The sequence below is a fragment of the Oreochromis niloticus genome, linkage group LG11 (assembly GCF_001858045.2).
Source record: "Oreochromis niloticus isolate F11D_XX linkage group LG11, O_niloticus_UMD_NMBU, whole genome shotgun sequence".
Classification (NCBI taxonomy): domain Eukaryota; kingdom Metazoa; phylum Chordata; class Actinopteri; order Cichliformes; family Cichlidae; genus Oreochromis; species Oreochromis niloticus.
The window spans coordinates 7,948,902-7,975,248 of record NC_031976.2 but is presented as its reverse complement, the minus strand read 5'-3'; the positions used below and the strand labels follow the sequence as shown (position 1 = coordinate 7,975,248).

At 39.7% G+C, this 26,347-nt stretch overlaps 3 protein-coding genes across 11 annotated transcripts; 1 reads left to right on the top strand and 2 right to left on the bottom strand.

Annotated features, from left to right (window-relative positions):
• Positions 1 to 1,866: 1,866 nt before the first annotated feature.
• On the bottom strand, positions 1,867 to 12,185 carry LOC100700217 (cleft lip and palate transmembrane protein 1-like protein). 3 transcript variants are annotated; one of them, XM_005456740.4, is made up of 17 exons: positions 11,924 to 12,185; positions 9,960 to 10,051; positions 9,486 to 9,663; positions 9,243 to 9,349; positions 8,530 to 8,608; positions 8,299 to 8,416; positions 8,027 to 8,121; positions 7,861 to 7,945; positions 7,674 to 7,774; positions 7,519 to 7,578; positions 7,373 to 7,423; positions 7,200 to 7,282; positions 6,740 to 6,774; positions 5,532 to 5,587; positions 5,359 to 5,403; positions 5,114 to 5,247; positions 1,868 to 3,314 (listed from the first exon to the last, which is right to left on the bottom strand). In XM_005456740.4, the coding sequence occupies exons 1-17, from the start codon at positions 12,149 to 12,151 to the stop codon at positions 3,248 to 3,250; spliced, it is 1,614 nt and encodes a 537-aa protein (XP_005456797.1). In that variant the 5' UTR covers positions 12,152 to 12,185; the 3' UTR covers positions 1,868 to 3,247. The 3 variants fall into 3 exon arrangements, with proteins under 3 accessions (XP_005456800.1, XP_005456797.1, XP_005456798.1); XM_005456741.4 differs by lacking the exon at positions 11,924 to 12,185 and adding an exon at positions 10,508 to 11,041 and having other exon boundaries at positions 1,871 to 3,314; XM_005456743.4 differs by lacking the exons at positions 9,960 to 10,051; positions 11,924 to 12,185 and adding an exon at positions 10,508 to 10,700 and having other exon boundaries at positions 1,867 to 3,314.
• mrs2 (magnesium transporter MRS2) lies at positions 11,974 to 25,926 on the top strand. Of its 6 annotated transcripts, none has more exons than XM_005456746.4 (14): positions 11,974 to 12,230; positions 12,533 to 12,914; positions 14,015 to 14,079; positions 14,647 to 14,683; positions 15,074 to 15,186; positions 18,895 to 19,056; positions 19,172 to 19,302; positions 19,435 to 19,551; positions 19,906 to 19,975; positions 20,317 to 20,399; positions 22,502 to 22,567; positions 23,933 to 24,050; positions 24,152 to 24,265; positions 24,407 to 25,926. In XM_005456746.4, exons 2-14 carry the CDS (start codon positions 12,548 to 12,550, stop codon positions 24,464 to 24,466), a joined length of 1,503 nt encoding a protein of 500 aa, XP_005456803.1. In that variant the 5' UTR covers positions 11,974 to 12,230; positions 12,533 to 12,547; the 3' UTR covers positions 24,467 to 25,926. The 6 variants fall into 6 exon arrangements, with proteins under 6 accessions (XP_005456803.1, XP_005456802.1, XP_005456805.1 ...); XM_005456745.4 differs by having other exon boundaries at positions 12,343 to 12,914; XM_005456748.4 differs by having other exon boundaries at positions 11,974 to 12,757; positions 12,845 to 12,914.
• LOC102076943 (integrin beta-1-B) lies at positions 14,514 to 17,889 on the bottom strand. 2 transcript variants are annotated; one of them, XM_005456744.4, is made up of 7 exons: positions 17,754 to 17,889; positions 17,307 to 17,572; positions 16,843 to 17,053; positions 16,603 to 16,732; positions 16,153 to 16,456; positions 15,812 to 16,053; positions 14,514 to 15,492 (listed from the first exon to the last, which is right to left on the bottom strand). In XM_005456744.4, exons 2-6 carry the CDS (start codon positions 17,558 to 17,560, stop codon positions 15,834 to 15,836), a joined length of 1,119 nt encoding a protein of 372 aa, XP_005456801.1. In that variant the 5' UTR covers positions 17,561 to 17,572; positions 17,754 to 17,889; the 3' UTR covers positions 14,514 to 15,492; positions 15,812 to 15,833. The 2 variants fall into 2 exon arrangements, 1 of the variants encoding a protein (XP_005456801.1); XR_003222133.1 differs by having other exon boundaries at positions 14,515 to 15,492; positions 16,193 to 16,456.
• Positions 25,927 to 26,347: the final 421 nt, after the last annotated feature.

Sequence of the window (26,347 nt, the reverse complement as noted above, 5' to 3'; positions counted from 1 at the left end):
GTGAAACTTTGTCTCTGTGGGCTGAGGCATAGTTTAAGTACAGTCTGAGGATTTGTTGGCTTTTGTTTCTTCACCAAGGGGAAACTCTCATTTCTCTCGAACAATCGCCTCTATCAAACTATGGAAAAGGAGAGAAACAACCTAATGTAAATATAAGCTCCTAATAAGTTAATGAGTGAAGGTGTGGTTACATTGAAACCACAATTTTAGAAATAGTGCATCGTTCAGAATACATTACCCACATTTGTTTGGCTTTCCTCTGACTCCTGCAAACTCTGTCAAAGTTTAATCTGTAAATATATCAGTTCTTACCACTAAGGATTAACAGTACACTAACTGTGACCTTTAACAAAAATCCACAGGAACACTAGTTATTGTGTATAAAACTAAAATTAGCAATATGCAGTACTGCTATCATTTCTTTATATTTTAATACGTATAAGGATGATACATGTTATAGGACCTACAGAGTTCTTCTTTGGCTGTTTTTGTCTTTTGTTCTGTTCTCTGTCAAAATGATCCCACGGGGATTCCTTTATTTTGCAGTCCGGATGTTTCATTGTGGGTTTTTCTATCCAGGTATGTTTTTACTGCACTAGCAGTGTGTTTGGGATCATTATCATGACGGACAGTGAAGATGGTTTCCAGATGGTATTACATAGTGGATCAAAAATACCTTTCTGTGTTCATAATCATGTGTTGAGTGGCTTGAAAATGGTCAGGTACAAGGACTGGGCTGAAGGTGAGTAGTAAACTGTGAAAGAGCTTCAGAAAGGCTGGAGAACTAGTTCTCAAGACCACTTAAAAAATTTACAAAAAAAAGTCTGGCTCCATGGAGGCAAAATATATAGAAATGAGGGGTGGAAGATTTTTGCATAGTAATGTACACAAATATATAGAATTTGTAGATTTTTAAAATATTCATGAATGTGGCTGTCAGTCATATTTGTTTAAAGTGTCAGTAATACACACACATCCCTTTAAAATTTAAATTGTTTGACCTCATCCATTCTGAGGTCAAACCTGAGAGACACATTTAAAACATTTATTTATTGACTGAGTCAGCTGGCTAAAAACACCTAGAAACCAGTCGAGCTGTTATGTGTTAAATCTGTATAGAATTAAAGTATTTAAGGCTGGCCTGGGCAGAGCCACGAGTACTCGGGCTGTGCTTATTGAACACAATATAGATGCAATCATGGAGAAGCTTGTGACTCTGCAACAGGAAATCAATAGACCTGGAGACCATGGACATTAGATCATCTGACTTGGAATGCAGTTTTTTTCGCCCTAAACCAAACCCAAACAACCACTATCTTCACGCGGCCTCCCCTCACCAGCTGGGAGCTCCAGGGCTGAAAGTGGAACAACAAATTCTCAGAGATTACAAGACGGTGTATGACTCGCTGCTCTATCCTCTACTTCCTCAAGGTCACCTGTGTCGGCTTGGGGATTGTTGACTTTTGCTTAAAACTAGGTGAAAGGGCGCTCTCTCTCGAGTTGGATACAGGATACACCCACGCACGCACACATACACAGGTACTCAGACACAGATATACAGTCACATGTTATTTTTTTTTTATACTGTAAGGTGTGAAGATTCATGTGCTTCATTGTGCTGAGTGGGTTTTTTTCCTGTTCTCAAACTGCTCTCCCATTAGGAGCTCAGTGTGGGTGGAGTTCTTTTTTTCCCTCCTCTTCCCTCATGTATTGTGTATTTCATTGTTTTTCTTACCATCCTACCTCTCTCTGACCTGTCTTACGTCATGTTTGTGGAATGTATGTACGGTCGGAAGGGGTCCTATTTCACTGCATGTATGTGTAACATTGACTGTGCCAATTAAACAGCTCAATCAGTCAATTTAGATTTACAATTCCAGTTTATTTTTAAAAAAAAAACAGAACCAAACAATGAACAGGCAGAGTGCATTACCAAAACATTAAAAAAAAACAGCAATTTTGAAGTAAATGTTTGTGTTCGAGCAGTTCAGTCAGAAATCAGCAGAGTTTAATGCAGCGGGCCTGCGAGCACGGTAAAAAGCTTCAGATGGACTGATAGTGCCGTGTGAAAAGAAACAGACTTCTTTTAATGATGCAGATGTGCTGGATGTTTTTAACTGTTACATTTCTTTTTATGTGCTAATTTGACAAAGTTAGTCTTTTTCAAATTGGTTTGCGGTAAACTGACAGCAAAACTAACTCTGCATGTACAACTTGATAGTGAATGGGAAGACTTTATCTCATGCCATTAAAGATGAACAAAAGAAGCATCACTGGAGGTGACTTAGAGTTCCCTATGATGCGTTGGACTTGACCTCTAACACAGACCAATCAGCATCCAGGGTGTGGCTAAAACACAGCATCATGCTTCAAATAAAAAATAGCCATAATTGCAGATCGATTCTTCTCATTGTTGTTATAAAGATAGATTGTGTGTTGATAAGCAAAATAATATTCACAGTTTGAGGAAAAATGTGCAAAAAGAAGTCCACATCTCACCGTGTAGCATTATAAATGTTACGGTTCTTTGTATTTTACCCCATGCTTTCCATATTGCGATTGAAGCTGCATTATGTAGTCTGATTAATATGTTTCCAGAATTGGTGCCTCCTGTGCGGCCCAGCTGGCAGGGACTTTCCCCGATGGCATATGAGGCCACTGCATTCTGCAGAAAGTTGACTTTTAATGAGGAGAGATAAAATGCTAAAATAACCTGTTTGAGATTAAAATTGAGCTGATGTGGGACAAAGTGTCCCTACAAGATACATAAGGATTCTTCTGAACTGTGAATCATGTGAAGCTCAGTGACAGAAAGACTAATTGTTGAATCACCGAGTTGAAGGATTAATCCTTCGCAGCGTACCCAAACACTCCAGCTCCCTCATGTTTGTATAAAGAGAAGGATCCGGCAAATAAATCCACGTTACAAGCGCTGATGTGATGCTGCAGAAATCATTTGTGAAAGGTCACCCAGCATAAAATGTACAGCAGAGATGTTGATAGATGAAGGAGCCGAGTCAAAGCAGCAGTAAAGGGGAAGCTTCATCAATTCCAAGCAAAAAGCAGCAGCAGCGCCGCGAATATGCAGCAGCACAGAGTCTGAATCGGTCAGGAGCTGCTGTGGCACACATGTGGGCATGTGTCCTGCCTGTGTCTCTGTTTTACATCCCCAAGGCTCATTAGTTCACATCTGTTTTTATTTTAAAGCTGATCTTTCGAGTTCTGAAAAGATAAGCTTGTCTTCTCCTCACTGAGTCTTCACTTTCTTGGTGTGAGGGACGGGCTCTCGTTTTCTGGGTTTGGAAGCGAAACGGCTGGTGCAGACATGAGTGAGACAAAAGCAAGAGAGTACTGCTGTTATGTTGGAAATACAAATTGATTTGTGAGTATGGATGTACACAAACAGACAAGAAGAAAGGCTCAAGAGTGTCTAAAACGTCAGTATGTGGCGTGTACTTGAAAATAATACGACTTAAAGTCACTGGGATTATCTTGGATATGAGCATATGCATATTGTTGTAGTATTTGAATGTCGTGTTGATTATCTGTATTTGTGACGTAGAATCAGCAAAGCAGCTGTACTGGAGTACCTACAATATACTCAACCAGACTCTAGGCAAACCTAGGAACAAGGCCTTGATGAATCATCTAACAAGGCGAGGCATGACAGAAGTTGCTCACTTAATCTGTCTCTATCATCATCACATCTCTGTTACTATGCCAACCATAAAGTCATCAGACCAAACAGGAAGCACTCTGTTTCACACTGGAACAGGTTTGTTTATGCTGCATACTACCTGAGTGCAAGGAATCCTTTTCTGGTCACTCAGTAAGGGTGTGAAAACTATCGACACTGCCGAAATCAAAACACAGCTGGGTGTCCTCTTAGTGGTAAAATTAATAGCAGTATGAAAATACTTGAAAACTAAATGAAACCAGAATACTTACAGGGTGCTTCATAAGTAAAGATAAAACGTTCTAAAACTTGTTTTTTAAAAAGTACTTTGATATACTCTCACCAGCCAGTTTGTTAGGTACACCTGTTCAACTGCCTGTTAATACAAATATCTAATCAGCCATCATATGGCAGCAACTCAATGCAATTTAAGCACTTAGACACAGTCCAGATGACCTGCTGAAGTTCAAACACGGCATGTGAATGGGGAAGAAAGATGATTTGACTTTGAACGTGACATGGTTGTTGGCCTGGTCTGAGTATTTCAGGAACTTAGACAAACATCTCTAAAGAGAAAATATCCAGTGAGCAGCAGTTCTCTGGGACAAAGTGTCTTGTTGAGGTCAGAGGACAGTGGGGAACAGCCAGACTGCTTTGAGCTGATAGAAAAGCAAAAGTAACTCAAATAATCACTCATTACAACCAAGGTATGCAGAAGAGCATCTCTGCACACACAGCACGTCGAACCTTGAAGGAGATGGGCTACGGCAGCAGAAGATCACATTAGGTGCAACTAATGTCAGCTAAGAACAGGAAACTGAGGTTAGAGTCTGCCTGGGTTCATCAAAACACTGCAGCCTACCTGAGTCCTGTGGCTGACAACATTCACTTCACTTCACTTCACTTCACTTCACTTCACTTCAGTTTTCTTTATTCAGCACCACATTATAACGACAGTTGCCTCAAGGTGTTTTATTTTGTAAGGTAAAGACCCTACAACAATGCAAAGAAAACAGAGAAAACCCCAACTATCATATGACCTCCTAAATCCCTCTATGACCACATTGTACCATGCACCATGTCACAAAAATCCAATCTTGTCTAACTCAGTTCCCTGTACTCAAATAAGCTCCACAGTTACCAGATCTTAATCCAGTAGATCACCTTTAGGGTGTGGTGGAATGGGAGATTCGCATCAAGGATGTGCAGCCAACATATCTGCAGCAAATCTGTGGTGCTATCATATCAATATTGACCAAAATCTCACATTAATGTTCCCAACACTTAATGATTTGTGTGCCACAAAGAATTTAGACAGTTCTGAAGGAAAAAGAGGGTAAAACATCTTAATAGCAAAGTGTAACTAATAAAGTGGCCAATGAGTGTTTTTGGTCCATGTGTGTTTGGGACTGTGGTATTACTTTTGGGTCATGGTACCTTCGCTGGTAGAGGTAGAGAAAGAAGAGAAGCTCATCTCTGAAGCAGGAAAGTTGATGCGAGGAAGAGAAGGATCCAGAGGAGGAAAAAAAGGAGGCACAGGAGCACAGATCTGAAATCAGCGTGTTGACTCCCTGTTGGAGACGAGAGAGGATAACTGACCGAACTGGATCGCTTTAACACAAAAACGCAGCACAAATGAAACCTGCTGATGCTGCTTGTGAATGAGCTTGAGAAATACTCACCCTGTACATCAACACTGTCCCCTGCAGGTGACTCACAGACTTCAGCTGTCCCACAGTAAAAAGTGAACAAACAAGGGAGAAGGGAGGAGGTTTGTTTTGTTTTAATTTTTAACATACAAATTTTAGCCAAAGAAAATATTTCTGAAGTTTTGCAGTTTAGCTGGCACACAAACCTTGTGGTTAATGTAGAGCTGAGGGGCCATAGACAGGAAGCCAAAGGCGTACACTCCTGAGACGAGGAGGCAGGTATTAGAAAATTAAGAACAGCACACAAGTAATAAATACAAAAGTAAATAATAGTAAAAGTCAAACTCAAAGTCAAATTTATCTATATAGCACATTTAAAACAACAACTCTTGACCAAGGTTCAGTAAATGTAAGATAATCAAAAGAGATAAAAACATAGGAAGAGATGATAAAATTTAAGAAACGGAGAATAAAATGAGGAGATTTGAGACAAATAAAAGTGGTGCAAACTCATCTGATTTAAAAGCGAAGCAATAAAAGTGGGTTTTCAGATGGGTTTTGAAAGTGTATAATGTTGGGGAGGTCCTGATGTGAAGCGGCAGTCACAGCAAAGGCCCGGTCTCCTCTGTGCTTTAATCGGGACCTCGGGACAGCTAGGAGCATTTGATCTGCAGACCTCAGTGATCTTGCCGGAGTGTGCCAATTCAAAAGATGAGAAAGGTATGAGGGTGCTAACCTGTGCAACGCCTTAAAAACAAATAATAAAATCTTAAAATAAATTCAAAAACTAACTGGCAGCCAGTGTAAGGATGCTAGTATGAGAGATATGTAGTCTCACTTGTGTGTGCCAGTTAGTAACCGTGCTGCAGAGTTTTGGGCCAGCTGCAGTCGGTTAACTGATGACAGACTGACACCTGAGTAAAGACATGGATAGCTCTCTCAAAGTCTCTAAAACTGAGGAATGGCTTCACTTTTGCAAGTAGCCGGAGATGAAAGAAACTGGTCCTGATTACAGCATTGATCTGTTTACCAAACGTGAGATTAGTGTCAAAAATCACTCCTAAGTTCTTTCCAAAGCGTTTTTTTAAAATAAATTTCTAAAGGGCCAAAGTCGTAGTGGTCACAGGGACCAAACACAATGACCTCTGTTTTCTGTTTAAGTTAAGAAAGTTTAAAGGCACCCATGCCTTAACATCCTCCAAACAAAACCCTTCAAAGGACTCACAGATTTACGTTTCAGTGGTAGGCAAATCTGTGAGTCGTCAGCATAACAATGAAATGAGATGCCATGTTTGTTTGTTTTTTAAATTGAGCCCATAGGGAGTAGTAAGGTTAGTTTTAAAGAAAGATTATTAAGAATTAAGTACTGTACTTCTTATAGATAATCTTTGGGGATGGATGCAAGAAAACTCACCAGTCACCAGAGTGCTGATCAGCCAGGAATAGTAACTGTCAGTGAAATAATCAGAGGATTTTCAGTGTATACATAATAACCATTCCATACCAACTTTATTCATTAAGCTCTTTTAAAAGAAGCTACATCAGACACAAAGTCCTGTACACAAAAATAGATAAATACACTCTAAGCTATGAAAGGTAAAAACAGCTATAACACAATAGAAATGAGCAGGATCAATGTCTAATGTTGGTTCGAAGGCCAAAGAGTAAGAATGTGTTTTAAGATGAGTTTTAAAAATAGACAACGTAGATGTCAGGCAGCTATGGATAAGACCTAAAATTTAAGAAACATTCAGATCTGACAGGAATCTTTAAAAGTTGACTTTTTAAAGGAGGTTGGCACAAATGTGAAGTCTGGCAGCTCTTTAATAATGACAAATTAAGTAGCGAAGAGATGAATTTGATGATTGGCTCACCTCTTTTGGCGTAAGTAGGCCAGAGAGAAAACGGCTCCACTGATGCACAGGGGATACACCAAGTAGGACAAGTATCTGGACGCCTCGAGGGAAAAGCCAAAGATGAAAATGTAAAAATGAAAGAAAGCCCGAGGGAGAAAATTAAAGGAGCCATAAAACAAACAGACTGATACCTGTGTGTCGTACTCCACTGTCTTTCTCTCCTCTTCATCCAGTTTATTAACCTACACAGTAACACACATCACTTAGAGATCACGCCTCGTATGACGCATTCTCCCACACTGCTGTGAACAGAGACGGGCAAGTGCTCCATACTCACATGAAGCTTGTTGCCTTTACACTGTATCTGGATCTTAAATACTGTAAACACCTTCCACACCTGGCGGGATAAGAGATTACTGGGTTATAACTCTCTGTTTCGATCTTTATTTGACTCTAATTTGTCTGAGCAACACCAGATATACTAATAACTACCTCCACACATGCTCCCAGTCCGACAGGAAGGAGCACCAGCAGGCTGGTCTCCTCCAGAAGATAGAGGAAAATCAGCAAAGTACCGAGACTACGCCACAGAACTGAAAACGAAGGAAGGAATTCAGCATTTTCTGAGCTGATCGATGCCACTCATAAATGGGTTATTTCCTAACATGATTATGGTCACCTGTCTTCCTCGACATCCCTGCCATGCTCTTCTTTTTCCTCCATGAGCTGATGTCATTTTTAAGAGCCAGAAACTCACAGATCAGCTGTTGAAAAAAAGGAAATAAAGCATTTAGAAAAGAAATTACATTTATTTCTACAAAGTCCGTGTTAATACGCTCTCTTACTTGCAAAGCTGTGATGAGAGCAGTCAGCACTAACAGGTAGAGGTTGGATCCCACCAGAGCTTCTTTAATTTCATCGATGTTTTTTTCTGTGAAGCCTGGAGACACAAAGAAGCAAAAGATGAGCTCATTTTTAACCTTTTGAGGAGCTGAGGTATTATTTAGGTTGTATTTGAGTACAAACAAAAGCTACCACATATAATTAAATGATATAATTAAGATTAATGAATCATTTTAATGCCTTAAATCATATGTCTGTTATATAAAAAGTTCACCGAATTGCTGCAGGGAATAAACCATGTCCTGTAGGTGGACCCAAAACCTGAATCCTCTCAGAGAGATTCCCTCATAGGACACAGTGAGAGGGAGCTGAACAGTGCTGCTGCTGATCTCCTGTCGGTGAATGGATAAACGGATATGTGCACATGCTAATTTTAAATCAGCCAAAATAAAAAATCAAAATAAGCAAGTGTCTGTTAAAGTTTACTAGAAAAAGCTGCCTATACCATGAGGTCTCTGACTCTGAAGTTGAGCTCATTAACCATCAGCAGAGGGAGGTACATCATCTGTCTGCCTTCCTGAGAGCTGCAGGGAAAAGCAGGAAGGTCGTTTAATTCAAACTGATCCTTGTTTACACCCAGGGAAATTTGCAGGAAATTTGTGAACACATTTACACATCCATACACTTAAACAACTTACCCTGAGGCACCTTTATGGTAGCAACTGAGAGGTCTAACAGGTTTACTTTGCCTTTAAATTCCAGCTTACTGAGAGATTACAGAGTCTACCAGTGGCTGTTTGTAACTTGTGATCCAGATCTAGAGGATCATCTTTTACAGATAAGAGAACTTTTTTCCAATTTTCATTATTTTTCTTTAATTAATATAAATGAATATCTACTAAAGTCTAAAGAATTGTTTGGCTAGCGAGCAGTGACAAAGGGCCACACCTGTTTATTTATGTACCTTTGTGATGATACTTTTACTGCACCAGACACTGTTTCTAAAGCGGACTTTCTTCTAGATGTTTTTCAATATATATTGCGCCCTTTGAATAATAATACAGCACCTGCAACAAAACACCAGAGTGTGTTTGATTTTCTGTCAGAAGTATCTGTTCCTCTCAGCCTTTCGGTGCCACTGCAGCAGCAAAACAGCAGAAGTCAGCAGCACGCTGACAGCTCACCTGGCTTTGACCTCCAAAGCTTCATCTGACTTACACTCTCATGTAGCGGCGCACGTCACTGGGAAGCCCAGCCTTTGTGAAGGTGAAGTCCTCTGACATGACAGTGAGTGACAGGTGGGGTCTCCAGTGGGATACAGGGTTCTGGGTGAACCCCAAAATATAAATAAATAATGCACTGTGTATGCAGCTGGGCCCCATAAAAAGGCCACATTATGTAGAATATATGTAAAGGCAACATGCTGGGTGAAATATGAAGCAGTCCTGAGTGATGATGTACCTTCTCCTTGTCTTTCTGGACGTCGGTGCGTGAGGAGGTGATGTAGGTGGTGAGTTGGACTGCATAGTGGACCTCTCTGCTGTCCTCCAAAGGTGAAACGCCAGCCTTGTGCACATAAACAACTGCAAAGAGGGTGCCATTAGCCCGAGTCTCTCCTGGCAGAGAGACATGCACCTTTCTGTGGAGAGAGAGATAGGCATGACAAATAAAAACTGCATGTTTTAGCCCTTCACAAACAATCAAATATACTAATCATTACTGTGTACTTGCAGCATACCGTGACTACCAATATTGTGACTGAGACTGTCACTATGATCAGTGGTTGGTAAAGTCTTTTGATGACTATATATTTATATGACTAAAGATTTATGTTGCAATAACTGCGATGCTGCTACCATTATGTTAAAAAAATAAATAAATAATTTTTCAGATTGTTGGTCTGCTCCTGTGCAGTTAACAACGTGTCAAACCCACCTCTCAAATCTCGAGTGAGGGTCGAACGGGTCTATTTTTACAGCGAGCTCGAGGGGGCTGTTGTCTGGCACGAGACAGGTAAAAACACTCATCTGAATAAAGGAGAAGACGAGATGTTAAAAACAAGGTTTCCATCTTAGTTTGAGATTCCTTTCAAAATGAAAGGGATGCTGCTGCAGAAATCTATGCTGGAGCGACGAGATAATCCTGACTGTGCTTCAAATGTGTGTCTGTTTTACAGATTTCACAAAGTAAACACCTGCAAACAAAATGATCTATCAATATTTTCATGAAGAGGCTATGGGGAAACGTCTATCCACTGAAAATCCCATAGTTTTAAAGTAGATGTGCACAAAAACAACATAAACCTAAATGCCACATGAAAATGTATCATATTTTTCTCTAATTACCATGTAGACAGTACACTTTAGCAATTAGGGCTTCTTGCTGAGCAGCACATGGACAGATTTTTTTTACTGTTATTCTCGTGTAAATGATCAAGCCTATGGATCTGGATCTCAGAGATTTGGAATAAGACAAGCTTTAACCTGTAGTCTGGGTCTGGCTGCCAGATAGGAGGTAATGCAGTGCTCTCCCCCTCCATCGCAGGATTTGGTGTTTAGGAAACCGTACAACAGCCAGGCGGTGTGGAGCATGTAAACCACAAACACCCCGAGCAGCAGCTTAGCGATGGAGCTCCTCTTACTGCCGCTGTCCGCAGGTTTGGAGTAACAAGACGGGAACATGGCAGTCAATCGACTCAGAGTTTCACCCGCAAAATACTGAACATTTAAATAAATTAATTTTTAAAAAATGGACGCGGTCTGGTTCGGGATCGTAACTGTAACAATACAATCCCCACGCTTCCTCTCTGATTCACCATCTTCCGGTTATCCGCATCCAGCAGAAGATGCTGATGCTGACAAAAACCTCCGCGGCTGCGCCCACACCGCTTTAACCACTGAGCCCACAAGGAGAAAAATAATTAATTAAAACATTATTATAGACATGCACGAAAAGCAGAATCACTGCAGAGCGAGAAAATATCTTTTCTTCTGCTTTTACAATCAGAGTTTTATTCACTGCGGACCGAAGCGCCATTTATGCCGGGAGATTACATGGAAACAATTTCTCCAAAGGAAACAGAAATAAAAATATTACGGTGGGAATACGAAAGCTCCTTTTCATTTAGCTAATTAATATGTTAGGGGTAAGATCACTTTAAATGAAAACAGAAAGTCCACAGTCAGGAAACAATTAAGTGTATAACCCACTGTTTAACAAGCTGAAATAATCAGTTAATCAATCAGTTTTATTCTATGTGCGAGAGAAGATTGGGCTATTTAATAACGTTTCTATATTAATGTTCTAAAACTTACTGGTAGTTTTTCACGTAGAGCAGTTGTTGCTTAAATGGGGAATTGGAAAAATAAATTTTATATTCTGGCAAATTAAGAAATAATAAATATAGTTTATTTAAAGTAAAAGTTCATGAAATCCTTTGTTACAGTTGGCAATGCATGAAACAGAAGCATTAATGGGATACTTCAAATAAGAAAACGGTCAAATAAAAAATAAACTTTAAATCGTTTTGTGACCGCCTTTTAATAGTTTATTATAATAAGAATTTATTTAATGTAATAATTTATTAAAAATACAATATATTAGCATTTAGCTAATTTAAAAAAAAAAAAATACATACCATAGCATGTTTTTGCATATAAAATAAAAACAAACATACAGAGTAAGTCGACATGTTATTTTATGTATTTTATTTAATTCTCCAGTAGTTCCTTTATTTACTTCCCATACTTGTCTCTCCCTGGCGGATACTGGCTTTCATATGTTATGCAAAAGGTTCGCTCATGGTCTCAGTATTTATTAATCCTCTTTGTGTGTTTCAGTTACCTTTTTCTACAGTCACGGGTGTGTTTGATGCTAAGATTCGCAGTCGGAGTGATTACCTCAATCATAGACGATCTTCGGCGCTCTGCGCTGTCGCCGCGGTGCATTATGGTCCAGAGTCCAGAGCTCATCACGTTAAGCCGGGGAGCTGTGTTTTCAGGCTGAAACACAGCCGCACATGTAGACTCGGGACACTTTATAGGCGTCGGCAGATGACCTGTCTGTGATACTCGTGTGTCTGCGTTTACTGTCACGTTAAAACTTCTCGGCTGTTGTGAGTGAAGCATGTTTGTTATACAGCAGCAGCTAAGATAGTTAGCATAACAAACAGCCGCGAGACAAACTTGAAGAAAGTTATAAAACCAGGTAAAAGTCGCGGAAGCGAGGCAATGTGCGCGTGACAGATACTTGTATGTACTGTGAAGTTACTGTAACGTATGTAACGGGAGTTTTCACTCTTGGTGTACCTGTGGGTCAGGACTGTCTCGTCTCACATATAGCTTGGCAAACATCTGGAGGGCACCGAGGGACCACTAATGAGAGGATTGTAAACACTTGGTGCTTGGCAGCTTTCTTTGCTTATGGAAGTTAAAGCGTGTCTTAATTTCCTCCTCCTCCCGTCCCTGCTGCTGTGCCTGTTATAATCCCTTCCCTGTGGTGAACATCAGCTCTCCAGCGCCAGTATGGCAGTCTGCGTAAAGGCTGTGTGTTGCATTGGTGTGGAGCTCAAAATGCACAAGTTGCTGCTGGCCGGCTGTGCGAACTTTCATCCAAAGCGGTTTTTAAACTCTCTTGGTCCTTTTTCCTCAAGACTTGGTGGGACAAGAACCCTCAGCTATTATAGCAGACCTGCAGAGTTCTGTCCAACGGGACACTCTGTGCCACATGGAAATGTAAGACTGGGATCATTCAGCAGGAACTACAGTGATGTTTGCTTGAATTCACTGGTCAGTCAAGCACTGCCTTTATCCACATGTCAGACCAGAAGATCTCAGTGTGCTGCAGTGAGAACAGGGAGAAACCTGCTGCAAAAAGGAGCAGTGTGGCCTGGTAAGATGATGTAGTTCATTTGGCTCATACTGACCACAGTATACAAGTATTCCATGAGACCTATAGTTCTCTTTACAGTCATGGTAAAAAGAGTCTCTTTCAGTTCTAAGGTTTTATGTATCAGAACATGTAAAACAACAAAAAAATAAAGGTTGGACTTCAAATGAATTACAGCATTTTTTTTTTAACAAAGCTGAAGCCAAATTGCAGATACAGACTGTGAAGACGAAGTACGCCTTTACTGCTTTCATGAATTAAGAGGGTTAAGCCAGCTGCCAGCTGCTGCTAATCAAATCTAGCTGATTAACAAGCAATCGTAAGCAACCCAATAAAAGAAGTTATGGTAGTTTGCTGGTTTGGAGCATTTAGATGCATATTAACACAGTGCCAAGAAGAAAACACATTAGCACTGATCTTAGAGAAGCAACTGTTGCTGCCCATCAATGTGGAAAGGGTCATAAGGCCATTTCAAAACTATCTGAAGTCCATCATCTTAGTTTGAGAGGGTTTTAATCACAAGTGGATAACCACCAGGAGTGGACGGCCCAGAAAATTCATGCCGAGGTCAGCCTGTGCAACGCTCTGCAACGAGAAACTGCACCAAACGAGCTACATCTCGTCTCTTGGCGAGAAGCATGCCTGCAAAGTTGTAACAGAATGGCTGAAAAAGAGAAAAATTCATGGTGTTTTAGTGGAGCAGTCCAAGTTTAGAGCTCAACCTGATTGAATTGCTGTGGCAGGACTTAAAGGAAAGTCAAAATTCATCCACAGCTATGTGAAAGACTCATATAAATAAATACTAAAGGTGGCACTACAAACTACTGAATCATGGGATGTAGTGGGTTTTTCAGAGGAATACATGGTGTCCTTTTAAAATTTTCTTTTCCACTTGACTGCATTTTAAGTTAGAATAATGAAGAATTGTGTGCCAAGGTTTGTAATTCTAAACTTTATTATCCCAACCCAAAGCTCTGTACATACAGGCGAGAACCAAGGTATTTTCTTTCTGCTGTAGTCATGCTATATCCAAGGTACTGCTCAACTTTACATGTCAGTACTTTCCTGCACACATGTTTTAACTTGGTCTTTTCTTTGAACAGTGTCCTTTATCTGCAGAAGAGTCTCAGACGCCCCTCCTTCCACTGTAGCTCCAGCATTTGTAGTGGTAAGAGAGAAATTAATTTAAGCAGTCATTAATTAATTGTTGCTAATACTACTTGAAAGGTTTTGGGATGTGGTTTGTCACTTTGTCTTGCTGCAATAAACAATATCTTATTATTTTGTTCCAAAACCTGTAGATTTCATTCACACATTTATAATTTAACATACATCCTCCCCATCTTTACCTTAGAAACACTCAGCACCTGTGAGGTTACTGACCTGCCATCAGCTTACACCATTATTTATTTGTTTGTTTGTTTGTTTTTTGGTGCTGGCATCAAAAATAAATTCTTATTATAAAAAAACAAACAAAAAAACCCAACAGCAACAAACAAACTTGTCATTTGATCAGCCGTGTGTGTGTGTGTGCGTGTGTGTGTGTGTGTGTGTGTGGAGATGGATAGATATTAAAAAAAAACAAAACAAATAAGCATAGCATTTGGAATGCTCAAGTAATTTATTGTTATTATTTACATTTCACAAAACAATTGTTTCAACGCTGTGCAAAAATGCAGTGAAGATGTGGTTGCTTGATGTAACCAATCAGCTTCATGTTTTCTTTCTTTGACAGATGAAGTTTGACCAAGAGGGAAATGTGACATCATTTGGTAAGTGTGAGGAAATTAACCTCGTTAATGTTTACATGTTGTTGTGGTCGTTGGCACTGAGGCTGATGATTGTCTCTTATCTCTGGCATTGTGACAGAGCATAGGGATCTTTTTTTCTTTTTTCTTTTAACATGTCCCTGAAGTACTCTTCCTTATCCTTTTTATTATGTGTAGAAATGGACATAAACCAATTTTTTGTCCATCACTGCTGTGTTTCTGTGTTACTTCCCCTGTGCAACAGCCACTAATGGGTTATGTTACCACCAGTGACTCACTTCTGATATCCAGGAGTAAAAATCTGATGTATTTGAACCTCTTTCTGTGTAGAGATTGGCCCTACTATATGTACATGTGTGCCTCTGCTCCTCCTTATTTGTTTTTCTCTTCAAGAAAAAAAGAAGACAGAGCTTTGCCAGGAGTTAAGTCTTCAAGCCAGAGACCTACGCTTCCAACACACTACCAGCCTCACTGCTAGAAATAACTGCATTATTTTACGAATGGCGGTATGTTTTATTTCTTTTTCCTTTGTCTGACACACTCCAGTTACACCACAGGAGGCGTAGCATGAGCCGCACCTGAGCAGAAAAACTTGAGTTTAATTTTTCAGATGTTGCTTTCAATCAAAATAAGATGATCTTTATCATGTTTTTGAAAAGTAAAAATCCCGTTATCATATATATAATCTATCATCCTCTGGAAGGCGTCATCATGGTTCATCATTTTACAGAATGAATGAATTCTGTTCTCTCAGCACATCGTATTTTATCTCCACCATTGTCACAATGACGTAGCCACAATTTCTGTCACACCTGATGACGAATGAGAAGGCACAGTCAGTTCAAGAACTATACTCAAAGGAGGAGATGCACATTCTGCTCATTTATCATAACCAGCAGTGATACAGAAAGTCTAGTAAACAGTTTTAAGTAAAGTTAAAGTTTCACAATGTTGGCTCTGTGAAGAGTTTGTGGAAGACAAATGGAGGATACGGTGTTAAAGCAGTCTTGCTTCTCTTGTCTATAAAGTGTTCAAATGATTGTGTGTTTCTATATCTTCATTTTCTTGTAGTAATGATAGTGTCTGCAAAACATTGTATGGTATAAGAAGTAAATAAATATCCAGTCTCACGTGTTCGTCTTCGCTCCCATCCCTAATGTGCTACACAAACAGGGCAGTCCTCACAGGTCGGCCCTTGGTACTGTGGGAAACACTGGCATTTTCCACAGACGCAGTTCCCCCTACCATTGCACAGCTGCTGGTTTTTTGCCATACAGGAAGCTGTTTCCGTGCTGCAGCTGCAGTCACTACCTGTCCAGCTCGCATAACAGCGGCACATTCCACACTCGCATATCCCATTGCCTCCGCATATTCTGTCAGATTAAAAATGTAGTATTTTAACTGTGAAGCTGTGTGATGACTTTATATCGATATATTTTATATAAAAACTCGTGGCAACTTTTTGTTTTTACCTATTCTCGTAGTATGGACAGTCAAAGTTTGTGCACTCACAGAATTGTCCGCTTATCTTTTCTGGATTTTCCCGCTGGTTGCAGTGACACATGCCCGACACACACACACCCCGGCCGCTGCACACCGGGGCGCCAGGGCGTGAGCGACAGAAGTCTTCATTTTCTGACTCAAAGGAAATTATGTCAGTCTGACAAAGGTTTCCAACATAAGGCTGATGGCACACACAACGCCCACACACGAGCGCCCCGTGGCTGCTGCAGGTGGGACTGTTTTCCTCTCTGTTTTCAGTGCAACTACACTGACCTGGTGAAGCAAATAGATTTTTTTAGATTATCACACTGAAGAAACATGAGCTGAATTATTGAACTCTCCATTTTCTTAGTCTTATGAAGACTTGCTTTAGGTTTTCAGACTCAAATGTTTCTCATAGCAAGTTGCTGCAGACTTACACTGCAAAGTTACCTCCAACGTCACACTCTTTGCAAAGCCTCTGGGTGTGATCTGGACAGACCAGGGCGCAGTGCTGTTCTGGTTTGAGATGTCACTCTTACTGGGACATTGTGCAGCTTCCACAGTTACCTGCAGCGCCAGAGGAACTGTTGTTCGAATAATTTGATTTTGAGGGACAAACAAGAAGGAACATTTTCTTTCTGCAAGAGATTGTGTTGGACAGGATTTCTTTTTCTGACCTGCACGAGTAAGGGGTTTCCTGTAGTTATGCTACTGAATGTGATGTTGAGACCAGCTGGCACGTTGCTGGTGTCTAGAGTCAGGTCTGTGGTAGGATGATCATTTGGCATAGAGATTGACAGAGGAAAGGACTGGCTCACACCTGGCCTCAAATGGATGGCGAGCTCCTGGGGCTGCAGGAGGATGGTTTTGACATCTGCTATGTCTGTTCTGCAGAAGTTCAGAAGTCACAAGAAATACCATTGTAAGATTTTTTTAACATCATAACAAAGGCCCTTTTCTGTTCTAAAATATATTTGAATTACAATCTGAAGCTGCTTTCATATTTAAAAAAATTTTGGAAGGTTAATTTCTTTTTACTTTCTTTCTTTCTTTCTTTCTTTTTTCTTTTTTTTTTTTGTATGAAACACTTAAAACTGTCAAGTGTCCTTTAATGACTAAAGAGGTATTTAAACCAGCTTACCTGCTTTCATTCCTGATGACCTGCACACTGCTTTGAGGTTTATATATATGACTCTTATGACAGCCAGCTCTCTGCAGCCCCTTCACAGTATGACAGTGAATGTTAGAGTTGGGGGCAGTGCACCAAGCGCACTCAGGGCCGGATTGGATGCACTGATTGCAGCTGGAGTCAGATGTGGAGCATTTTTGTCCATTGGTCAAGCTGAGACTCTGCATAACCAGCAGCAAGAAGAGATGAGACAGCTTCACAGCCATTGTTAGTCCTGACTGTACAAGGGTAGAAACCACAGAAAATATGTTTCAGTCTAAAATTAGAGGAAATAAAGTATGCAAAGCAAACATAAGCAAGGAATGTGATTCGTAAGTGACTGAGGCTGCAGTTACTGCAAGACAAGCTTGTAGTTATGTGCTACATAAACAAATGTACACACACAGAATGCTTCATTACCTGAAGAACTAAAAGTTTTCAGCTCTGTTATGTCGTTGTGAGGTCTCTCTGCAGGCTGTGACACGCTGACCGTTCACAATTGTATGTTGGCGGTATCTAAGTGGGACTCAGGAACAGGGAGGTGCAACTACATCCTGATTGGTGCTCAAGTTTCAAATCTCTAACCACAAATATTTACAGTTCAGAGTCAAACCGAGCACTGACATGTTAACAGTAAAACATTAACCGGGCGACATGTGATGTCTCCAAAGCCTTTAAAGGAAATTAAATCATGGAGTCTTTGACCAAAAAAAAGCGTCTTTTAAGCATTCATTTGGATCAGAGTATGTAGATGAGGACAGAATTTTTTGCCCCCCTGTGGAAATTTTATTATTATTTTTCAGTGTTTCCCAAGGGCTGTTACACAAAATTGCAACACAATTTTGAGCAACACAGCACATGGGAAACATCTTAGTTTCATTTTGGTTGCTTACATTATTTTAATTTGCACACAGAAATTAAATTCTTGCCATAAGCCAGGATCAAAATTACTTGTCTGACTGATGCTAATAGTCAGTTATGTCTTATGTCTTTTTTTTTTTTAATAACAGCCTGCAGTTGTTTTGTTGTAGTTTTCAGTAAGTCTCACAGCCCATTTTTCCTTAGAGAATCTCTTAAGCTCCTCCAGATTTAATGATCTTCTGCTATGGACCCTGGTCTTCAGTTCACCCCACAGATTTCCGTTAGTGTTCAAGTCGGAGCTTTTTACAAGCCAGTCAGTAACGTTCACTTTACTCTTCTGGAGGTTGTTCTTCACCAGGAGAATGTATGTTTTGCTGGAAGACCCAGGTTTACTGGTGACTGCTTGAGGTTTTCTGTTTTTGCTTATTCATAATTCCTTCCACCTTGACGAGATTCCCAGTTCCACACACACTCTAATAATATTGACACTAATATTTTCTTCTTTTTTTTTTTTTTCTGAAATAATTTTTTTTGTGTGGACCTAGAAATAATTAATACTTAGTAAAAAGACAATTGGTATATTTGGAAATCCTATACTGAAAAACCCTTTCTCTGTTATATTTAATAGGGAAGCTAATAATTTTGTCCTCGTCTGTTTGTTTAAGCTCTAGCCCATAACCTCCACTCGCTGTCTTTTCAGGCCTTGAAAGCCATCTTGACCCAGGAGTCTCTTATGGTCTTGGATTTTCGTGGTCTTGGACTGGAGCGCTGGTTAGTTCTGGAGCTCGCCCCCCAGCTAGCGTCACAGACACACTCTCTGCCCTTCGAGTTCAGAGCACTGGAAGCCATCCTGCAGCACAAGGTGAAACCGATCAGACCAAACAGTGCCTGTGTAATTAAGCGTGGTCTAACCTGGATAAAGCCTGAATGAAAGACAAGGACACACACCTGAAGCTTTGTATTATCTGTGTCAACAGGTAAACACGTTGCAAGCCCGGTTGAATGAAGTTGAACCAGTCATATTGGATACGCTGGAATCCCTCGTAGACCCTAAAATCCTTTCTGCTGATAGAAGTAAACTACATGTACTTCTGCAGAATAGCAAGAGGTAATGAAACACTCAAGACATGTAATTGTATTTTAATAAGTCATTAATGGCATCTGGCATATATGTAAATGGAAGTTTTCACCTAAAGATTTATATTCTTATAAGTTTTCCCTTCTCTCATGCCTGTTACAGCTTATCAGAGTTGGAGACGGACATAAAAATGTTTAAGGACTCCATGCTGAAGGTCTTGGATGAAGATGAGACTGTTGAAGAGTTCTGTCTCACAAAGTGGACAGACCCAAGAGTTTTGTATGTCACACATGCACTCAGACACATGTACATGAATGCTGAACACAGTATCTTAAAAATAGTTGGAGATCTTCAGTCAGTGGTGAAGCATGTTGAAAAAGAAAGACACGAATTTGTTCAGTTCCCAAGGATCAAAGTCTGTTTCCAGTCTGTGTTTTCACTCACCTTCGGATAATACGTTACAGGTTAACATTTTTCAGTGTATGTGGGTTTTTGTTTTGTTTTTTCAAATTAAATTAATTCTGCCCAAACCGCCAGGCCCAGCTGTACTTCTATTTTTCATCCATCTATCCATTCTCTTCAACTTATGTACTTCTATTTTGTATATAACCTCATGTCTGTCTGCCTTTTTAGTGAAGAGAGCAGTTTGGGTATTGACCACGCTGAGGAGATGGAGCTTTTATTGGAGAATTATTATATGCAGGTAGCTGTACTTTAAATTCCTGAGTTTTAACAAGATCAACAAATATTGCAATTATGCAAAACTCTTGGGTAAAGGCTGCATGCTCACACACTCTGTTTGGGACACATTTGTCATAGATTTTCATCAAGCTACGACCACTTCGTATGTTTTTATTTTCATCTAAGCATTTATACCCATTTATGCTTCTGCTATGGTGATTACCTACTTCTTTGCCTCTGTTTTAGTTTAATATCCAAAGCACTGAAACACTTTACATGTTATCTCTGGCAGTTGTGATGGGCTGTCAGTAAGGTGTAGGTTGTACAATTGTTGTCATATTGACCGTGAAATACTTCACACAGGCCGAGGAACTGGGGAACAGAGCCAGAGAGCTGAAGGGTCTGATAGACGACTCTGAGAGTGTAATCTTTATCAATCTGGACAGGTATGTACAAATTGGCTATACATTATGTATACATGCACACTATAGATTGATGTTTTTGAGAAGCAACAAACTCAAAACACTGATAATGAGGCTTAACAAGCCATTATATTTGAAGATTGAATTTAATCTAATCCAGTTTCCCAAAAAAATGCTTTGCCATCTACAGTTTAACAAGAAAAATTTACTAAAAAGCAGTGATGGGAATAACGGCGTTACTATTTTCAGTAACGAGTAATCTAACTAATTACTATTCCTATCTTTACAACGCCGTTACAGTTACTAACAAGAAAATGCGGTCCATTACTATTTTTCAACAAACAGACGGTTGAAGCTGTGTTCAGCTTACCGCATCTTATATCAGTTGCACGGAAGTAGCTGTAAGTAATCTGGACGCTACAGCTTTAAGCAGCTGCGCGCTCCCGTGGACGGCAATCACGATCACTGTCTAGCACAACACCTGGAGCTAAGGGGGCAAAACAATTGCATGAGTGCTGCTGTTTGACTGAGGAAGAATAAACTAGCTGTGGTAAGCCAATCACATGACCACTTAAAGACAAAGCAACAAGGTGACATATACCAGTTTATAAATTGTGTTGATAGGCCACATAAAACCAGAGTCATGATAAACAATATATACGCGGCGTTTTTTCCTCAATAGTTTCATCATGTTTACTGTCTAAGGACAGCGCTAGCGAGCACTCTCTGCTTATGACCAAAAAACCCCCCCAAAACAGGGGAAGTTTTAGGAGTGACGTCGAGAGAGAGAGAGAGAGAGAGACAGCAGAAAAAGAGGGAGAGCGAGTTTTGAGATGTGAGAGATTTGTGACGTTTAGCGTGTTTGGAGTGTGTAGTTAATGTGTTGTCTTGTGTAGTTAGTGTGTAGTGTTGTGGATAGTTTTGTGTTGTGTGTCAGAACAATGAGGCGACTGCTGTCTCCAGGTAGAAACAGAGGTGATACACCTGCTGTCAGACCTGCAGGTATCAGGCTGTGATGTTCTCCTTTATAGTGGACAGAAATTATTTTTTGGGAGCGGCACAAATAATTTGTGTGGCATCTTATTGAAGAACAGCTGATTGTTATGTAAATAGTTTGAAATGGTTATTTAAAAAATCAAGGTAAAAGGTAAATGGATGCAAATAACTTTGTTGTTTGCAAAACTTGTGCATAGAATTTTAAAATTGACAATTTATATTTGCATTTAAAGTTATGAAATATGATTCATTAAACATGTTTGTGGTTGTTATGGTAAAAAATATAACTTTTTCTACTCTGATTTTATGTTTTTTGTCTGATTTTAGATCAATTGTGTTAATACAGTATGTCAAAATGAAAACATGACTGTAAATTCAGACACGTGAGGTTGTGCTGAAAAGGATGATACCAAACAAGGCAAAGTAAATCGTTTTTAAAGGTAAAATGTGGAGGGAAAATCAAAAGTAGTTAAAAATGGCCAATTATACCGTGGACCCCAGAGGGTTAAACGTTTTTTTAAAGTAACGCAATAGTTACTTTTCAAGTAATTAATTACTTTTAGAATATTGTAACTCAGTTACTAACTCAGTTACTTTTTTGAAGAAGTAACTAGTAACTATAATTAATTACTTTTTCAAAGTAACTTGCCCAACACTGCTAAAAAGTGATGTATCTTTATACTCGTGTGGAATTTTGTGAGATAGGGGGATGTTGTAACACGTGCAGATTGCGGTTTAGTATTGTCATCCTGAAGAAGGAAAGGTCGTATTTAAAGATTTTATCTGAATTGTAGTAAATGTTGCTCCAAAATAAGCACAGTCATGTGAAAGGAGAGTTTTCATAGGACTCTATGCAGTTCAGTGCATGATCCAGTAGGTAGGTTATTAAACCATGTTCAGCAACAATACATTGAAGTAAATGTTTTCTGTACGACTTAGTCTCTCACATGGTTGTGAAGGAATCTTGCCACTCTTCATGCACATCTACCCATTATTTATTGAAAAAATAAGCAAACATATAGAAGCACTATGTGGAAAAACTAAGTACACCCCATGATTCAATGGCTTGTAGAACTATCTTTAAGCAGCAATAACCTGAAGTCATCTTTTCTTTTGTTTGACTTAATCAGTCGCTCACGTCGCTGTGGAGGAATTATGGCCCACTCGTCTTTACAACGTTACTTCAGTTCAATGAGGTTTGGAGGCATTCGTTTATGCACAGATTAAGCTCTTGGGTTGTTTGCAGTTTCTCTGATCATTGCACGGTCTGACCTTGGGATGAATTTGGTGGGAGCTCCACTCCTGGGAAGATGGTGGGGTTGTGTTAACATACGTCTGATTGCTCCATGACGGTTGATTTTAGTTAGCAACAGGTAGCTGCTACTTCCCTTTTAATTTTCACAGAAACAGTTGGGCGGACGACTGGATAGTCGCCTGTCAAAATGTTCTTCTTTCACAGGACTGTAAATGTGATTCAGCAACAGTGGCACCTTCACAAATGTGCTCGTTACTCCTGCCATGTGCAGTTACACACACACACACACCTGCTGATAATAGGCTGATGGCATCCATTATTTCGAAAGTTGAAGTTGTTTCAGAGAGACTTGCCATCTGTGGGATGCCTTTTTTTTCTCTCTCTCTAATATATACCCAGTTTTGTTACTAATTAGCATTTTTTTTTTTTCCAGATATCATCTAGGTTAGGAATGTGGGCCACATGCAGCCCACTTTGTTCTCATAAGGAAAACCAGCAAAACTACCTTTTCTGCCACAGTACAGAATTTTCACTACACATTTTTTTAAAAATAAAATAAAATGAGGCAAAACTGAAGTGCTATTTCAACAGTGTGTCTGAATTACAGAAATATATAACTTAAATACTTTAATAACGACTACTTATAATACACTGATGTGAAAAGCTGTAAAACTTTGATTCAGTAAAAGGACTAGATGTTATAATCTCTGATAATGCATTGCTTCAAATGGAGAGTCTTTAGGGATGGCTACTATGAGGAAAGGCAGCCCGGAAATTTTACCAGCGGGACACATCGTTGTGTGCCTCAGCTTCACAGGGTGTTTCAGTCTTTAATCACAAACTATTCTGCCATTTTTCTTTTAAGTTTCTTTTAAATTAGGTTTAGGGATTAGAAATCTGATTTAGTTTATAATAAAATTTTTGGGACCCATCATCAGTAGTGGACCTTGGATTCATTGGGTGTTTTGGCCATTATCACTAAACACCCTCATCCAAAGAGGCCCTGCCAGGGTTGATCAGGCCCCGGAGTGTGTCACTGGTTTATGTTATATTGTTATTTCTACTGTCTTTTGTTTAGTTTTCTACAATTTATTTTCTTCTATCAATTCACTGCAAAACAAAAGCAATACTTACCTCTTTAATATTTAAAGAGCCTCACTTCTTCAAAGGGATAGAAAAGGTGATAGTGAGAAGTAAGATAAAAGAGAGGAGTGCCTGGCATCCCACACCTCCCCGCCAGATCGGGCGTTTTCTTGTTTTGTATGATTTCTTGCAGCCACTGAGAGCACTGTGTGTTTTATTCCAGCCACCGGAATGTGATGATGCGACTGAATCTGCAGCTGACCATGGGGTCCTTCTCCCTTTCCTTATTTGGTCTAATAGGTGTGGCATTTGGAATGAATCTGACAACAGCTTTCGAAGATGTGAGACAACTTCTGATCAATACTTTTAATATTTGTAACTACTGCTTAGTGTTTATGAACAGATATTTATGCACTGCTCTCCCTGTGTGTCTCTCCTACAGGACCCCCGTGCTTTCTGGCTGGTAACAGGTTTCATGTTCTTGGGCAGCGGGCTGATATGGAGGCGACTTTTATCATTTTTGGGACGGCATCTAGAGACTTCAGTACCCCCACGAGTAATGCAAACACATACACAGACACTGTGCCTTGTTATATGTTCCTGTAAAGTCCACTCTACGTAACACTATGCACACCTTTCCCTGGACTGATCCAGAGAAATGCATCCGTAAAGATAATTTCTTCTCTCTGTGATGCAGATCCCTCCAGTTTGGAAGAGGAATATGAGACCATCAGACATCAAGGCTGGGGTCAGATGAAGTTCTACCTGGCACAGATGATGGTCGTCTCGCAGCGCTCTTGGTCCTCTTTAACTTGATGCAAAGACTTCTTCTACAAGAATTTTTATTTTTAACACACCTCATTGTTTTACTGTCCCATGGCCACAGCAGAGGTTGAGACTACACTCACATCTCTGGAGACTATAGTGCAGTGGTTCTCAAACTGTGGGGCGGGCCCCACTGGTATGGCATGGACAACCACGTAACACATATGAAGTTATATGATGTGAATATGATTTTTTTTTTTTTTTTTAATCATTATCATTATTTTTATTATTTTAGTGAAAAAGATTGTAGCGAATTTTGAGGTGTGGACGATATCTGTCTTGCATGAAGATCATTTTGCTTTTGGTTTGGGACATGTCAGAAGAAACTCTGCTCCAGTGTGTGCGCGTCACTGTATCCGTTCATTTGGCTGACGGTCATTTCTCATTTCTTTTTATGTTTTTGTTTTCTTTCCTTTCAGCGTCCAGTGCAGATTAAACTTTGAGTTTTCTTAGTGTTGCAGAGCCAGGAGCAGCAGGACGAAGCCCGTCCTGTGCTTGCTATGGGTGCAGCTGTAAAGTAATCAGCAGGAGAGCTGCTAGTGCTCTGGTCAGGACTAGCTTCACTGCTATTAGCAGGTTTCTTTGCACTTATGGTAATGAGCAAAGCTTTGTTTCCGGGTCCAGTGACGTCTTCACCTGTCTGCTCTGCTGCACTCTTTGAAGCAGGAACCGCCACCCCACACCTTGAGGAAGTGGTGGGGAAATAATGCACACCTCCATATATGTGGATAAAAAAAAGCCAGGTCATATAATAATCATCTCATTGTGCAGTTGTGCTTTCTTTCATTTCACTGGTGAAGAACAAAGAAAAAAAACTCTATATCACTGTGAAAGCAGTAAACCTGTGACTCGGTCCCTCTATACTCTGTATGTTCTGCCTTTATTAAACCAGAAGAAGTACACTGTGCAGCTTTGTGGCATGGTGTTTGTGTCAACATGAGTGACAGGCACTTGCTCAAAAATGTCATTGTTTTTCTTATAAATGCAGAGTTTAGAGTGTGGCTTTAAAGCTGTTAGCAGCTTTTACCAAAGGGAAGCTTTATAATTTATAAATTTAATCAAGTATTATAAAAAATAATTGTAAATTGGTTGATGAAAAGTTTGGTATATCTGTATGATGTCAACAGAAGCCATAGATTACGTCTTGCATTAGTGGTTCCCAGGCCAAAGATCAGGATACCCACATAGGGTCACCAATTAAATCAGATGAGTTTTCAGGTTATTACTGAATTGGGGAGGTTATAATAACAGCTTATGAGTTCACCCATAAGATGATGCTTTTATTTATTACATGATTGATTTCTTTTTGGTTGAGTGTGTCAGCTTGACTACTGCGTGTTTTAACTCTGTATTTTCTGTTCTGAAATATATTATTTTTTAAGGAACATTGAATTACGTGGGTCCACTTTTCTTTTGTGACATTGAACTGCAAAAATGTCTCAGTAAAACAAAAAATCCACACAAATGGATCTAAATAACAAAGTAGAAAACATCAGTTTCTTTGAAGCTGAGCGCAAGTAGTGATGGATTTTTCTGATTTCTGATGAGCAGTACTTGGGAAGATGTTTTATTAATGCAGCCTGTTTGGCTATAAGATTAATATCCTTGGTTTGCTGTGTCAAGAATTATGCCCGGATAATGTTTTTTTTATTCATATTAATTGAGGTGCCTCACATGGAGTCAAAATATCCTTGTCACTGCCTAAGTGGATTCAAGGTAATTTCAAGGTTTGGAAAGTACACTAGGCTTCATGCTTTGTAAATATGAGTTGGTTTGAAAGGGAGTAAAAGCATTTGACAGAAACGGCCATTTA